We start from the raw sequence: 14,435 nt of genomic DNA, 5'->3' as shown, positions 1-14,435 counted from the left end.
AGAAATACAATACGATGATCAATCTAAAATACAAGTACTTCCAAAGAGAATGGAGGTGCATATTGTTTTGAGATATTGAAGCTTTTTACATTGAAACTGCTAGGTTAGCTGAACCCAATGTGCAATTATGGAGTATTGGAGGGTTTGACTCTCCAAATTAAGATGTGAAAACCCTAACACAAAGTTTTGAAAGAGTATGTATTATTTTACACTTAAAATGCCGATATACGCTATGATTCAACAGTTTCAAAAAAAATTCTGAAATTACACACGTTTTGTTAAAAAAGTTCGTAAAATATGCTAATTCACGTTTAACTGTGACAGATAATAGCCTACTAACAAAAATTATTTTCAAATTTCAAAAGTAACTGAATAATTGCGCAACACTGACTGATTCAATTAATTTCAGTTAGTAAAATATAATTAGGCAGTGCCATAACAGTCAATTTAATCATCCATCACCCTGGTTGTAGGCGTTATGATTGTTCATTTCAGTTGCATTCCCTTGAAATGTAATGATAATGGCTTTTCTTCCCCGCGCTGAACAGCCTACATGTAGGCAGGATCAAGTATTTGAGAAGGGCTCTTGATTGTCGTGAGATCATTCGTCGTCTGTCCAGTGGCTGCAATTGGTCGCATGAACGTTTTTTTCCCCCGGACTCAACACTAAAGGATGAAATGAGGAGCAGAGCTGAAGAGCTGAGGGAATGGACGAATAAAGACAGACGAAACACGCACACGGAGAGCGCTGTGAGCCATCTGACTGACGCTGCGAGAAGATACGAGTGAAGTCTGACCATCGCAAGACGCGGAAATTTGGATCACATTTAGATCAAGTGGATTTCACTGAAGCGAATGGTGTGAAAGGTAAGACTGCTGTCGGATTTCATCTGTTACATTCTCTACTCATTATCTGATATGCGTTTGTTAAAGCAATAGCATACTGTGAGAATTAGGCTACTCAAGATGCAGACTAGAAAATATATGTGATATATTTTTGACTGTTTTGCCACTTTTGTATTGTTATGCATTTTCTTGAATTTATTTCAGAGAATTTAATGTATAATTTTGGAAAACCTTTTTAGTTAAATTGATCTCTTACACAATAAACTTAAAAGTGTGTTTAATTACATATATAGCAATAGCACACATTTTTATATATAGTTTATATTTTTTACTCGTAAAATATTTCCCCAACTGACGTAAATAGAAACTTTCAAATGTTCTTAAAACGATTTTATAATATAGTTTATATAAATAAGTAGGTTTTCTATTATTATTATTATTGCTAGTATAATATTCTCTCTAACTGAAAGAGAGAGAGAGAGAGAGAGAGAGAATCATAGGGATGTCCCAGACACCACCAATGCTCAAAGAATTGACTTGATGTATCCTACATCTATTTTTAAATTTAGCGCGTTTCATCTTTACTGTGCTGTTGAGAATAGAAATGAAGCCAAGTTGAGACTTGATGTTTATTTCAGGATTCATCATTCAGTAGCAGGTGAAACACACACACACACACACACACACACACACACACAGAGAGAGAGAGAGAGAGAGAGAGAGAGAGAGAGAGAGAGGGACAAAGACAGACAAGCAAGTGAGTTTAACCATGCATTGTGGACTTGTTAAAAAAGGCTTCTCTTGTAGTACAAATATTTGACTGAAATGAAATGCTCGGAGCCTTGATAGCATGCTTTTTATCCCATTTTACAGAATAAAAAGCATGCATTGAGATAAATGAATAGTGAAATGCTGATGGACAACCATGTGCCATCCAAACAAGCTTTAATTTAAACGATATTCCATTTAAAAAGGCACATCATGACCAACAACAACAATATATATAGAGAGGGAGAAGGAGAGAGAGAGAGAAGAAGCCATGTGTCACAACAGCTAAGGAATACTGACTTATTGAACTACATACCATAGTCTGCAGCTAACCAGCATAATCTCTTGACTCTAATTTAGACCACTGTTTAAGTTAAGTAGGGGTGCCCTGCCCTCTTGAACAAGCCCGGGCGGCTTCCTCTCTAAACACACGTCAGCCTTCTTATCCGACATGAATGACAGGAGCCGTAGTGGCCTGCTTGTTCTCAGGAACAACAATGGTCCTCAGGAAGCACTTCTCACTGGCTGTCCATCAAAACTCAACAAAGTCTTTACTGTTCTTGACCCGCAGAGACTTTCCCTCCTCCCTCTCTGTGTTTCTGAAATCCCCCTGAGGCTACACAGCTTCACTGAATTCCTCCACTCACTCTCTGCTTCTCTGCCTCCGTAGGTGCAGGGCAAGCATCACTCACATGGCTATAAGGATGCGGGTGTCGGGATCGAGGATTAAGCTGTGGTGTCCGCTTATCTCGCTGGCACTGATTCAGTTTCTCACCCCTGTTTCGGCTCAAGGTAATTGCTGTCTTCATGGTTCTGAATTGGTATTTGCTCTGGTTTATTGGCTTTTGTGTGGCTGCGTAAAATATGAAATGTTGTCCTAATCATTTAATTTAGTCACAATGGCCGGGTTACATTTGAATTTGACCCTTCATGCACCTTCACGTCTCCTAAGGGGACTCATTTTAGTGTAACGTCTCTCAGTAAGAAAGTAAAAAGAGCTAAAGTGAGTCTAGATGGGATAGAGATGTGGAAAAGCATTTAGTCTATAACATCACAGGGGACCACAATGATAATATCCCTCAAGGCAGCTTAAAGGCTTAATTGGTTGCTCTGCTTGGAAGGAGTTTCACATTTCTCTCAGGCCCTGGAGTGAAAGGTGGAGCCTGGATCATCATCTGGAGTGGGAGGTTCTGTTCGGAAGATAAAGTTTGGATTACTCTTTGCATTTTTTGCCTTCACTCTTCTTCCCAGACCAGCACTTGTCTGATGGGCATGTGTAGTCTTTAAATTTATGCTGCCTAGACAGGTTCTTTTCATCCCTCAAATCACTGAAAGCTGTTGGTGTCATTTTAAACTGCTCAGTGGTGCAGCTGAATGGGAATAAACAAACCAAAGACTTTTAGTTGAAGGAATATTCTGGGTTTAATACAAGTTAAGATGAATCGACAGCACTTGCGGCATAATGTTGATTACCATGAAAATGAATTTCGTCTTGTTGCTGCTTTTAAAAAAGCAAAAATCTGGGTTGTAACGAGGAACTTACGATGGAAGTGAATGGGGCCAATACATAAACGTTAAAATACACTGTAACACTTCTGTACACTGGACCAATTCTCACTATTAACTAGCTGCCTATTGGCATGCCTATTATTAGCATATTGGCTGTTTATTAGTACTTATAAAACATATTCTGCATGACCATATTCTACATTCCTAATCCAACCCAATACCTAAACATAACAACTGCCTTACTAACTATTAAAAAGCAGCAAATTAGGAGTTTATTGAGGCAAAATTCGTTGTTAATGGTTTGTTAATGGTGAGAATTATGGGGCCAATAAACATTAAAATACACGGTAACACTTTAGTATAGAGACCAATTCTCACTATTAACTAGTTGCTTATTGGCATGCCTATTATTAGCATATTGGCTGATTATTAGTACTTATAAAACATATTCTGCATGACCATATTCTACATTCCTAATCCAACCCAATACCTAAACATAACAACTCCCTTACAAACTATTAATGAGCGGCAAATTAGGAGTTTATTTAGGCAAAAGTCATAGTTGAATGGTTTGTTAATGGTGAGAATTGGACCTTAAAATAAAGCACATTCTGTCTGAGTAGGTTGGAGTATTTTTTATTTTTTTTAAGTAGGTTTAAGCGTGATTTGTAAACTAATACATTTTGATGTTTGAATCACATAACTAGCTTCATATGTATGGCTTTTCGGATATAGTAATCTTGCTCTGTAGCTCACCCGGTACAGCACTGGACTTGCAAAATGTACATTATGTCTTAATAAAGAGCTGAAAGGCTTGTAGAAGCAAGCTAAAATGACATGGTTGCTTCAGAAAATTTGTTTTATCTCGTGTTTGAAATCGGTTGGGTTTAGTGTAGGGTTTCATGTAGGTGGCATGCTATTTTCAAAAATCATAGAGCATTAACCTGTTAGTGCCACTCACCAGATATTTAATTAATAAAATAAAACTTCTGCGATACATAAAATGACCACTTTTATGTTCATCTGTTCTGGAGAAAACTGAATGTGGCTTTTAGTGCACATTTAGGACAAATTTAAATTTGAAAATGTGCAAAGCATGCCAAAAATTATAAGCCTTAAATTTCTTAAAGACAAAGGACGAGTTGAAATTACTATTTGTTGTAATTAACACTATGCCACAAATGCTATCAATTGAGCTTAACTTACTGTAGCTTTTGAACCTGTCATATTCCTATAGAAAATATGTAAAACACATTGCACTGTGTTTGTGGGTACTTGATGCGTTGGAGCAAAAATGATTGCAAATGCTGACAATGCCCTGCTGAGAATGAATGGGTAGAAGCAGGGAGTGATACAAAGCGGTATGATGAGACATTATGAAAGCGTTTTGGAAGGGGCTGTATTGTGTGCGTGATGAAGTTGTGGAAAAATGAAACTAAAGAACTGAAGGTCTACTTTAAACAGTCTGTCTGTAAATCTTGTTAAAAGCAGTCACACGCACAAAATAATTCACATTCACAGTTTTAACATAATTGTTGTTTGGATTTACACAGGCAGTGCATCTCATTACAAAACCTTTAACTAAGCAATTTGTCTAGCTAATGTGTTTTTACACATTGGCAAGATGAGAAATGTAGCCAAGTCTCCCAGATTTTCATTTGGTCCTGCATAATTCCTGCTTCTCAGATCTGTGTAAATTTACATCACATCCAACACTGAAATATTTATTTGTCATAAAATTATTACTTTTATACATAATACATAGTCTTACACACATGCTATACAGATAATGTAGAGTCGTGCATTCATTTGAGTGGTGACAGCTATTATGGGAGTGGCTTGATGGAGCGTAGGAGATGCAGATAATATGATCTTGACCCTTAAGAAACTTTAAATAATGCTGTCCCGTAACAAATCTGTTCAAATATAAAATTAAATGAATTGCTAATTACTACATTGAAATAAAAATGTAAAGACTGTACAAAAATTAGAAATCGTGAATATAAATAATTGAGAATCATGTAAAAAATTAAAATAAAATAAAAACAGTGCACATTTCATTTATCTGTTATAACATTATCATCAACAACAGGTGCGTTCGAAGAACCCAATTAGCCAGATTCTGATTAGCGCGATGATATCATCTTGGATGTGACATTTCATCTCGGATGTAAGCGACGTACGAAGAACGGGCCCCTGGGACCCGGTTTAAAAAAATATCGGTTTCACTCTCCCAAAAACGCCGGATCCGTGTGGACGAAACACCTATATGATACAAAATGTATGCGTATACAGCTAAATGCGTCTCCGTGTGGACGGGGCCTTAGATGATTGTAAAGTGCAGAATGTTTCTGACTGCTCCCGCTAAGTAGGCATTAATATTTTTATTCGCTCAACACTGATTTTTGAGTTTGTAGAAAATAAACGTTCAAAACAAGTGCGGAGCCCTCTGACAGGTGAGAAATTGGAAGCACGATGATAAAAGGACGCAGTGGATTTTGGAGTAAGAGCTCTGTGAGTGTCTCCAAAAGGATGAAAGATAACCACATCAAAGGCCTGCGGATTTGTGGGTACGCGCTTCTAACACAGACAGATACGGGACCTCCTGCTCGTATTTCTCTCGTTTCAAGTTACAAGTCAGCACTTGTCACCCTTAAACCACCATTGCCGTTGTTCCTTACCTCCCCCTCAATCTCTACAGGAGTCTATTTGGCACAACACCTTTAATCACCAAGAGCCAGGAGATGTACCTGGGTGTGCTAAGACAGTTTTCCTAGAAATATTCTATGAAACTGTCATGGTACTGCTTCCAGAAATCTGTTGTTTTTTCACGCCGATGAATGTATTATGTTCTTCTTCATTATTCATGGCTCGTGAGCAGAGTTTTAGCATTTCAACATTGTTGGAATTACTTTCGGAGTTGTGTTTCGCATACATTTTTCATTTCCGTCATGGTGTGCAGTACTGAGCTGGCACAACAACACGCTTTTCTCCTCTAAATTCGTACTACCAGGGTGGTTACTTTATGCGCAGATGATCTGTTGTGAAAAATGTTCCAAATTCTCTGGATGGCTGGATCTATATCAGTACTCATTTCATCCCACTCACATGAATGACTAAGAATTTTCACTGACACTTTCTATGAATAGAGTACAGTTTGGTGTTCCATAACTCTTTTCAAAGCTATAGAGGCACATATACTGTATAATTTTTTTGTGAACTATTAGATATAATAATTATTAGATAAGTTAGGTATCTTAAGTTTTATTATAGTCAAATTAACTTTGACTCTCTATACTTTATTCTCTTTACTCAACTATTAAAAATGTCATTTTGGATATAAATGATATGCAGTTCATTGTAGAAAGAAACTATTTTAATTATTATTTTTGATAAATAATTATTATTCTTAATAAATGATTCATACTGTATACACTATCATTTAAAAGGTTGGGGTCGATACGTTTTTTTTTTACAATTTTTGTTTTTTGAAAGAAGTCACAAGGCTGCATTTTTTTGATGAAAAATACAGTAAAAAACATTAATATTGCGAAAATTATTATAAAATAACTCTTTAAAATTTTAAACTCGTGTGATCACAAAAAATAATTTCCAGCTGGTATTACTCCAGTTTTAACTGTCACATGATTCTTCAGAAATCATTCTAATATGTTGATTTGATGCTCAAGAAATATTTTGTATTATTAGCAATGTTGAAAACAGTTAATTAACCCTTTTGTGTAAATTACATTTTGATACATTTTTTTTTCCAAAATTATTTGATAAATGTAAAGTTCAAAAGAACAGCATTTATTTATTTTAATGCATCCTTGCTGGAAAAAATGTAGGCCTATTGATTTCTTTAAAAAATTTACAAACCACAGCCTTTTGAATGGTAATGCACATTTATACATTTAATCATTAATATTGGTGTTTGGTCATTTTAGCTGTTGTGAAAAAAAAAGTGGGACCATTTCTATAGCATGATGTAAAGACAAGTAAATAATATAATTTATTTACATAGAAAATATATGTTTATCAATAACCACTATCAAACATTTGGTCCCAAACTAGCTAGCCCCTAGTGAGAAACAGCTTCATTTAGGCTAATCTTTCAGCCCTTTCACTTGCTACCTTGTTACCAGCTGGGTAGTTTCCACGTTTTAAGCACAGAAATGTTCTATATACATTGATTGATGGAAATAAGTCATAGCTCCCCATAGACACATATTGGACAGAGTGTGGTGTGAGTGTCCATGAGAAGGGAGATGTTCACCCCACAGGAAACCCAGCAGTGTTCTGTTCCTCAGGTTGGTGCACCTAGATCAGTTTTATGTTTTATCTCTGTCTCCTAAACGCCCTGTTCCAATAGTATTGACCTCTGGGTTTTATTTTGACTTATTTTCCTTTTCTGTTTGTGCCAACATGTTTTCTCTACTTTATGTAGCACCTCGGTTTCTTTCTCTGAGCAGGACTGTGGCATGTGAACAACATAAGCACAGAGAAACATTGATTAATCAATGTTTCATTACCTTACATGTGGGATGTGTGATGTTTGGGTGTGGTGATTTCTCATAGGTCTAACACACAACAACTGATTATGGGTCAGAAGGGTTTATTTACTTCAATAGAAAAAAAGACTACCTCTAATCAGTTGTTTATGGCTGTAGACACTCATAAACTGAAGTAATATGCTTTTTTGAACTTTTTAAGACTTGTCTTCCTCTTCAACCTCACTGGTATTTACTTAGGATGCTTTAGATAATAGCAGAAAGCTACTCTTCTGACCTTTAAAAGTCACATTCTCTTCTCAATTACCGTCTTTTCATTTTTAATGAGACTGTAACTCTCTGTTCATGATTTTATGTGCATATTGTCGGATGGACAATTAAATAATAATATTAAATCACCTTACATTTCCTAATATTAAATACCTTACAAATTATTATAACCTTAAATTGGACACCGAGTGAGAATATGACTTAAAACATACCTTTCTTTAGATTTTTATCCAAGTACAATTTAAACTCTCATCTGAAAAATATTTTAAAGTCATAATTTGCAAATTTTCAGTTTATAATTCCTTTCTTTCCTTGCAGTTCCAGCTCCAAGAAGACTTCGATTTAAAGTCCTGAGTGCAGGCCGGCTACTTGTCTCATGGAAGGAACCAAAAGGAGAATATGAAGGCTACAAATTTATATATAACAGTGAACCAGGTAAGAAGCAATGACAGTAAAACAGCGTTTTTATTTAGTTTGGATCTTTTGTGGTCAGTCAGTATTAATAAATGTAGTGGTACTATATTGTATGCATAACAGGTTTGCTTTCTGTTAAATTTGTTATTAATGAAATACAGTCTCTTTTTGAGTCTTTTTCAGCCTTACTTTTGTCTTTAAATGCATTCAGATTTTCTTCACTTCCCTCTGTGAGCTTCGACAGATGTATTTGTTAACCTTGCCAGATCTGAAGGACTCTTTGTTTCTTTACATATTTGACAATAGTCCTTGTCTGGGGCTTTGATATGGCTTTGATTATAAGACATAAACAGCCAAGGTCACTCTCTGGTTTTATGTAAACCAGGTGCACTAGCCATCAGTTCTGTAAAATCACCCCTTTGTTAAACACTCACAACCCCCTTTTCTCGGGCAACAATAAGCCATGTCCAAACTCTTTGTTTCTTAGAGCACATTCCCGAACTCTGTGTATTTTAGGTCTGGGTCCATAGAATAGATAATCATCAGCCGGTTCAGACGTTCCCAACAGATGGGAAAAGCACTCGTTTCAATTATAGCAGCTCATTTGCTGTGTTCCTATGTGCAAAGTGGCATTAATGGGCATGATAATTCTCGCTATTGGCCAGAATTGAGGTATTAAAGTGATGGAACAGGGTTGGATGAGGACAGGTGATAGTTTGCATCAGAGCGGGTCAATGCAACTCTTTTGTGATTGAGGTGAGGAATGTCTGGCTGCAGTACCTGGCCAGAATCAAGGGGGTCAGATGGAGGTCAGATGTCTGATCCAGCTGCTTGTATTTATGGTATCTGATGTCAGCTTTGTAAATGTCCAATCTCACAACAACATTGGCGTCCTTAGAAAGGGCTGCAAACGGAAAATGGCAAAGCTCCTAAAATGAAACATATGACAACAAATGACTGTTTTAGTTGGAAAATTAAAAAAAATTTATTTAAAATTAACATAATGATGCTGACAAAGTTTATGCACTGATTTGCAGCGAAAATGCATTAATGTCAAATTGTAATATTTTACAAATATTTTCTTTTATATGGTAACTTTTAATTACTGCACCGATGTTCGAAGAGGCTGATAAAGTCACCTCTCATTACTAAAGTGACAGATCAGAAAGAATATTTATATGACGCAACATTGTTTGCTTCCATCCAAAACAGCTATACATAACTAATACATAACTACATAACTGTCAGAGTTGCAAGCTAATTAGCTTTCAGCATTGTCTCACTGTATCATCAAACCTACTAGTATTAAGGATAGCAGGTAAAGAGAAACAAATCAAATTTAACAAAATTATTGATTAAATTAATGAAGGATCTCAAAATAAGTGAGGCTTAATGACAGGCCATATATAGATGTACTAGAATGAAGTAATGGAGGATGGAGTTTCTCTAAACATTAAGTATGTAAATGGAATAGAGTTGTGCATGCATGTGTAAATGTTTATAATGATCATAGTCTGTATTTGTTCCGTTGATTTACTATATTGGCAATTGTTGTGTTATTGATCGGAAAGATTATATTGTGTCATTAATTACTGCGCCTTTAAACCTGCTGCAGTCTTTTATAGGTTTGATCAATATTAATTTACATATCGTCCTCTCTGAAAAATTCCCTCTTGGACAGCGATTGAATATAAGTTATATGAACTTGGGTGGGTGATTTAGCTGTTCATTTGTTCCAACTTGATGCTGTAATTCTAGTAAACAATTGTATTTGCTTCATATAAATATCACTTTGTTGTCTTATAAGAATATTTTTGCTTATTTGGAGAAAATGGTGTGTTAATTATGCTTCCCAAACAAAGCTGACAATGTTAAACAATAACCAATAATTGCTTAATTTATTTTTGTTTAATTATTTGTATTAATTTATACAACAAAGCTCTGAGAAAATGCATTTTTATTTACATATTGCCATTACCAACCAGTCAAAAATTGAATAATTTTACAAACTAAAAGTGTGTGTGTGTGCCCGGTTCATTTTCAAATAGATAACAGCACAATAAAAGTAAAAAAAAAAAGAAAAAAAGTTATGGCTTTAAGTGATTCGCTTACTGAGTGAGTCTGTTTCAAAGAGCTAACTAATGAGGCCGTTTCGTGAATATTTTTGATTGACTCATCAAAAGAACCATTCATAAGAGTCATTTTTCATCAATCGGACATCTCAGCTTGTGCTGTTCTTGTGCAGGAAAGACTGATGTGCACCCTAGCGAGATGATATCACACAAAACCACATTCAGACTCACACAATGTGCCCTTAGCCACAAGAAAATGAGAGAGAGAGAGAGAGAGAGAGAGAGAGAGATGTGAGATGTGTTTAATCACTCTTGAAAAGGTATATTCTGGCTCATGGCTTCTACAGTACTTTCCTTTCTTTAAAAGTGACATGTCTTCCCCTTGAGCACAAACAAAATAAACACATGAGTTTTTCCGTTTTAAGTATATGTTCAGTAATATATGTGGTCAAATATGAAAACTTTGAAGTTATCAAATTTTGCATTGGGATTAAGCACAAATTGATTTCGCATCTATTTTTAGATGTAACTATACACTATTTTCCCCTCAAAAGCCCTTTGCTCCACTCTTTTTAAAAATCAAAGAGGGAAGGAAGATATTCGTATGCGACAAAGCAATTCTGTCCTTTGGTCTCGTTTAAACAAATGAGAATTTGAGCGCTTTGATGTTGTCGTGAGAAACGGTGACAGTTTGCTGTCTGCAGCAATCTTCTTTTACTTTTCTATGAAGCGTGATGTGCAAAGTCATCAGCAAACTGTGGTTCTCCAGTTCTGACTCTAACCCCAATCATGCTCCCACTACTGCTGAATAAGCAACTTCCACTCCCCTTCAATTGATCTCTCGGCAAGCCACGAGGATTTTAATCAGGATCATTGGTCAGGGATCTGAATTGCAAGGGCAGACTTCTTCATCACAATGAAGGACTGTGATATGACTATGCCGCTGTTCAGGCATGACTGATTCAAATGCAATACATTTTGGCTGCACTTTTTAGTTCATCACTATGCTTTTTTGGTCTATTTTATTTTATTTTATTTTATTTTATTTTTAAAGGCCAGATCTTTAAAGGGATACTCCACGCAAAAACGAAGCTTCTCTCATCATTTATTCACCCTTATGCTGTTCCAGGTATATATGACTTTCTTCTATGGAACACAGATGGAATGTGGAACCCTCAAAGCGGATGCTTCAAAAACCACACAAAACAAACACAATGGTAATCCATACAACACCAGTTTGATGAATCAATGTCTTCTGAAGTGAAACAACTGATTCACTTTTTTTTTAACAGACATTGATTCACTTTTTTAACTATAAACCATCATAAGATTATGCTTGATGTACAGTAAATGTCGGAGTTTCACAACACTCTTATGATACGCTTCACAACATGCTGATGTTTATGTTACATCAAGTGTCAACATAAGGATGTGCATGTGACAGTTGGCTGGAAGCAATGGTTTATTGTTTAAAAAGTCAAAAATATTAGTGATTTTCTCTCACACACCTATCATTTTGCTTCAGAAAACAATGATTCATCTACTGGGTCCTATGGATTACAGTCGTGTTCGTTTTGTGTGGTTTTTGAAGCATCAACTTTGAGGTTTTCACTCAATCGCAGTATATGGGCTCACAGAGATAGATTATTTTCCTAAAATTCTCTGTTTGTGTTCATTTGACAAAAGAAAATCATATACATCTGAGTCAGCATGAGGGTGAGCAAATGATGAGAGAATTTTCATTTTTGGGTGGAGTATCCCTTTAAGTTAGTGAAAGTTGTCATCCCTTCTCAATTCACAAGATTACCAAAAGTAAACATTCCCTTTAAGTCATAATCCTAGACTTTGTCACCAGACAGGGATGTCACGAAGCAAGAGAGATGAGTTTGCAGCCAAGACCTTTTTAGAACAGACCATTTGTCACTGTCAATATTGCAAACAAACTTCATGAAGTTGTTTGCTGTGCAATGGCCATAAAGCATCCACCCACAGATTGTATTTGGGTGATAACTTGGCATCACAACTTGTCAGGCTAGTGCTATTCCTCCTCTGGCTAAGAGCAAAGCTACATTGGACAGATTGTTTATTAGGCTATTTTGGACATTGTGTGTTTGCTTTTGCATTAGAGAACTTGGATCATTTTGGAAGTACTTTTAGATGTCTGAGGGGACAGATTTTGGGATGCCCATTTTCTACGTCTGTTAGTCTGTCTGTCTTTTCTGTAATCATGAACATGCTTATTATTATTAATTCATCAACAAGTGTCAGTGTTTTTTTAAATCATTCAGGACAGTCTATCTATTGACAACAAGACTTTTCGCCAAGCGTTTGTTAAAGGAAGTTCACAGAGAGAACTGTCTCTTTCTTTCCTTTGCAGAATTAATGCTGAAACATCAACTTTGTATGAATAATAGAAATAGTGGTGTAGCCAAGAGGTTAAAGATTTGGGCTAGTAACTTATGGAGGACTATGACTGCCACTTAAAAAGAATGTAATATCAATATTTTAATTAAAAAAAAAAAATAAAACATTAAATAAATACTTTTTTTCCCCAAATTGTGTAATAAGTAGATGTGTACATAATTCATATTAAAATTGCGGTTATAAAAATGAATTAATAATTGAATTATTTAAATGTCATTGTTATAGGCATTCAAAAGTGCTTTTTTATTACCGTTTTGCAAAGTGGTATAATGTATAATGTTACAAAAGCTTTTTATTTCAGCTTTCTATTTATCAAAGAACCCTGAAAAAATGTACTCAACTGTTTTAAATATTGATAATAATAATAATAAAAAATGTTTCTTGAACAGCAATTCAGCATATTAGAATGATTTCTGAAGGATCAAATTAATTAAAATTTAGCTTTAATCACAGGAATAAATTACATTTTAAAATATATTCAAATAGAAACCAGTTATTTTAAATAGTATTTTCACAATATTAATGCTTTTGCTGTATTTTGGCTCAAATAAATGCAGGCTTGGTGAGCAGAAGAGTATTCTTTAAAAAAACATTAAAAAATCTTGACTGTGTATATATAGGAATTTATGAAGTGATTCATTTATTCATTATTTTTCATGTTTTTATTTTAAGAGCATTATTCCCTTCTGTCATTGCATCTAAAGAAATGCTTGGCATTGGCAGTCAGACAATAAAGAACATGCTGTGATAGGTTTCTGAGTAGAAACAGGCATACAAGCCAGTGCATACTAACCATCCTCTCTGTGATTTCTCTGATTTGTGTCTGATGACAGGTGGGGAAACAACCGAGTTGCAAATTGCAAGGGGAGAGAATAAAGCAATAATAAAGGATTTTAATCCCAGGAAGGAGTATTCAGTCAAGGTTATAGCTGTGAGTGGAAACCTGCACAGCCGAGCACTTCAGGGAAAATATGCTGGTACGAAATACCTTGTTTCTTTGAAGCAATCCCGCTGAAACGGATTGCAAGTGAAAATAATGTGTTTGATTTGTAGTCTCCTGTGTGTTTCAAGAAAACAATGAAAAAAAATTAGTGCCTTGAAAATAACAGCATCAGTTTTGCATAGTAACACTGTGTATACAAATATACAGGGCTTACATGTTTAAGAATAAGTTATTCATATACTGATATTAAAAATATTAGAACATTTTAACTGTATATTTAGTTAAAGTTATACACGGTATGTTATACATGTATGGCTGAGTATTTTGGACTTGTTTAATTCCTCATGTCTCTTCAACAGAAGACCAGAGCAGTGATGGAGACACCACTCAACCTCAAAGACTGAAAGAACCAGGACCTGTGGATGAGGGCAATGAGATCTCAGGAGGTAAACCCAAAGTTTAACCTCCACAGATGTTTTTATTGATCAGACGTTGCTCTTTCACAGCTTCGGAGCCTTAAAGAGATAGTTCACCCAAAAGTAAAAATTGCCCCATGATTTACTCATCCTCAAGCCATCCTAGGTGTACATGACTTTCTTTCGAATATAATTGGAGTTATATAAAAAAATGTCCTGGCCCTTCCAGGCTTTATAATAGCAGTGAATGGGGGGGGGGGGG

General features: G+C 35.5%; 1 protein-coding gene across 1 annotated transcript in view; it reads left to right on the top strand.

The window, feature by feature from the left end:
* Positions 1-609: 609 nt before the first annotated feature.
* The window catches only part of LOC107743214 (collagen alpha-1(XIV) chain-like), a 126,598-nt gene continuing 112,772 nt past the window's right edge, over positions 610-14,435 (top strand). Inside the window, exons 1-5 of the mRNA XM_016556357.1 lie at positions 610-867; positions 2,285-2,406; positions 8,223-8,339; positions 13,648-13,791; positions 14,117-14,203. Coding sequence (XP_016411843.1) covers positions 2,307-2,406; positions 8,223-8,339; positions 13,648-13,791; positions 14,117-14,203 — 448 coding nt within the window. The 5' untranslated portion in view covers positions 610-867; positions 2,285-2,306. The remainder of the gene's footprint in view (positions 868-2,284; positions 2,407-8,222; positions 8,340-13,647; positions 13,792-14,116; positions 14,204-14,435) is intronic.

This window comes from Sinocyclocheilus rhinocerous, unplaced genomic scaffold (genome assembly GCF_001515625.1).
Source record: "Sinocyclocheilus rhinocerous isolate Xijiao unplaced genomic scaffold, SAMN03320098_v1.1 scaffold946, whole genome shotgun sequence".
Taxonomy (NCBI): Eukaryota; Metazoa; Chordata; class Actinopteri; order Cypriniformes; family Cyprinidae; genus Sinocyclocheilus; species Sinocyclocheilus rhinocerous.
This window is presented reverse-complemented; position numbering and strand designations above follow the sequence as displayed.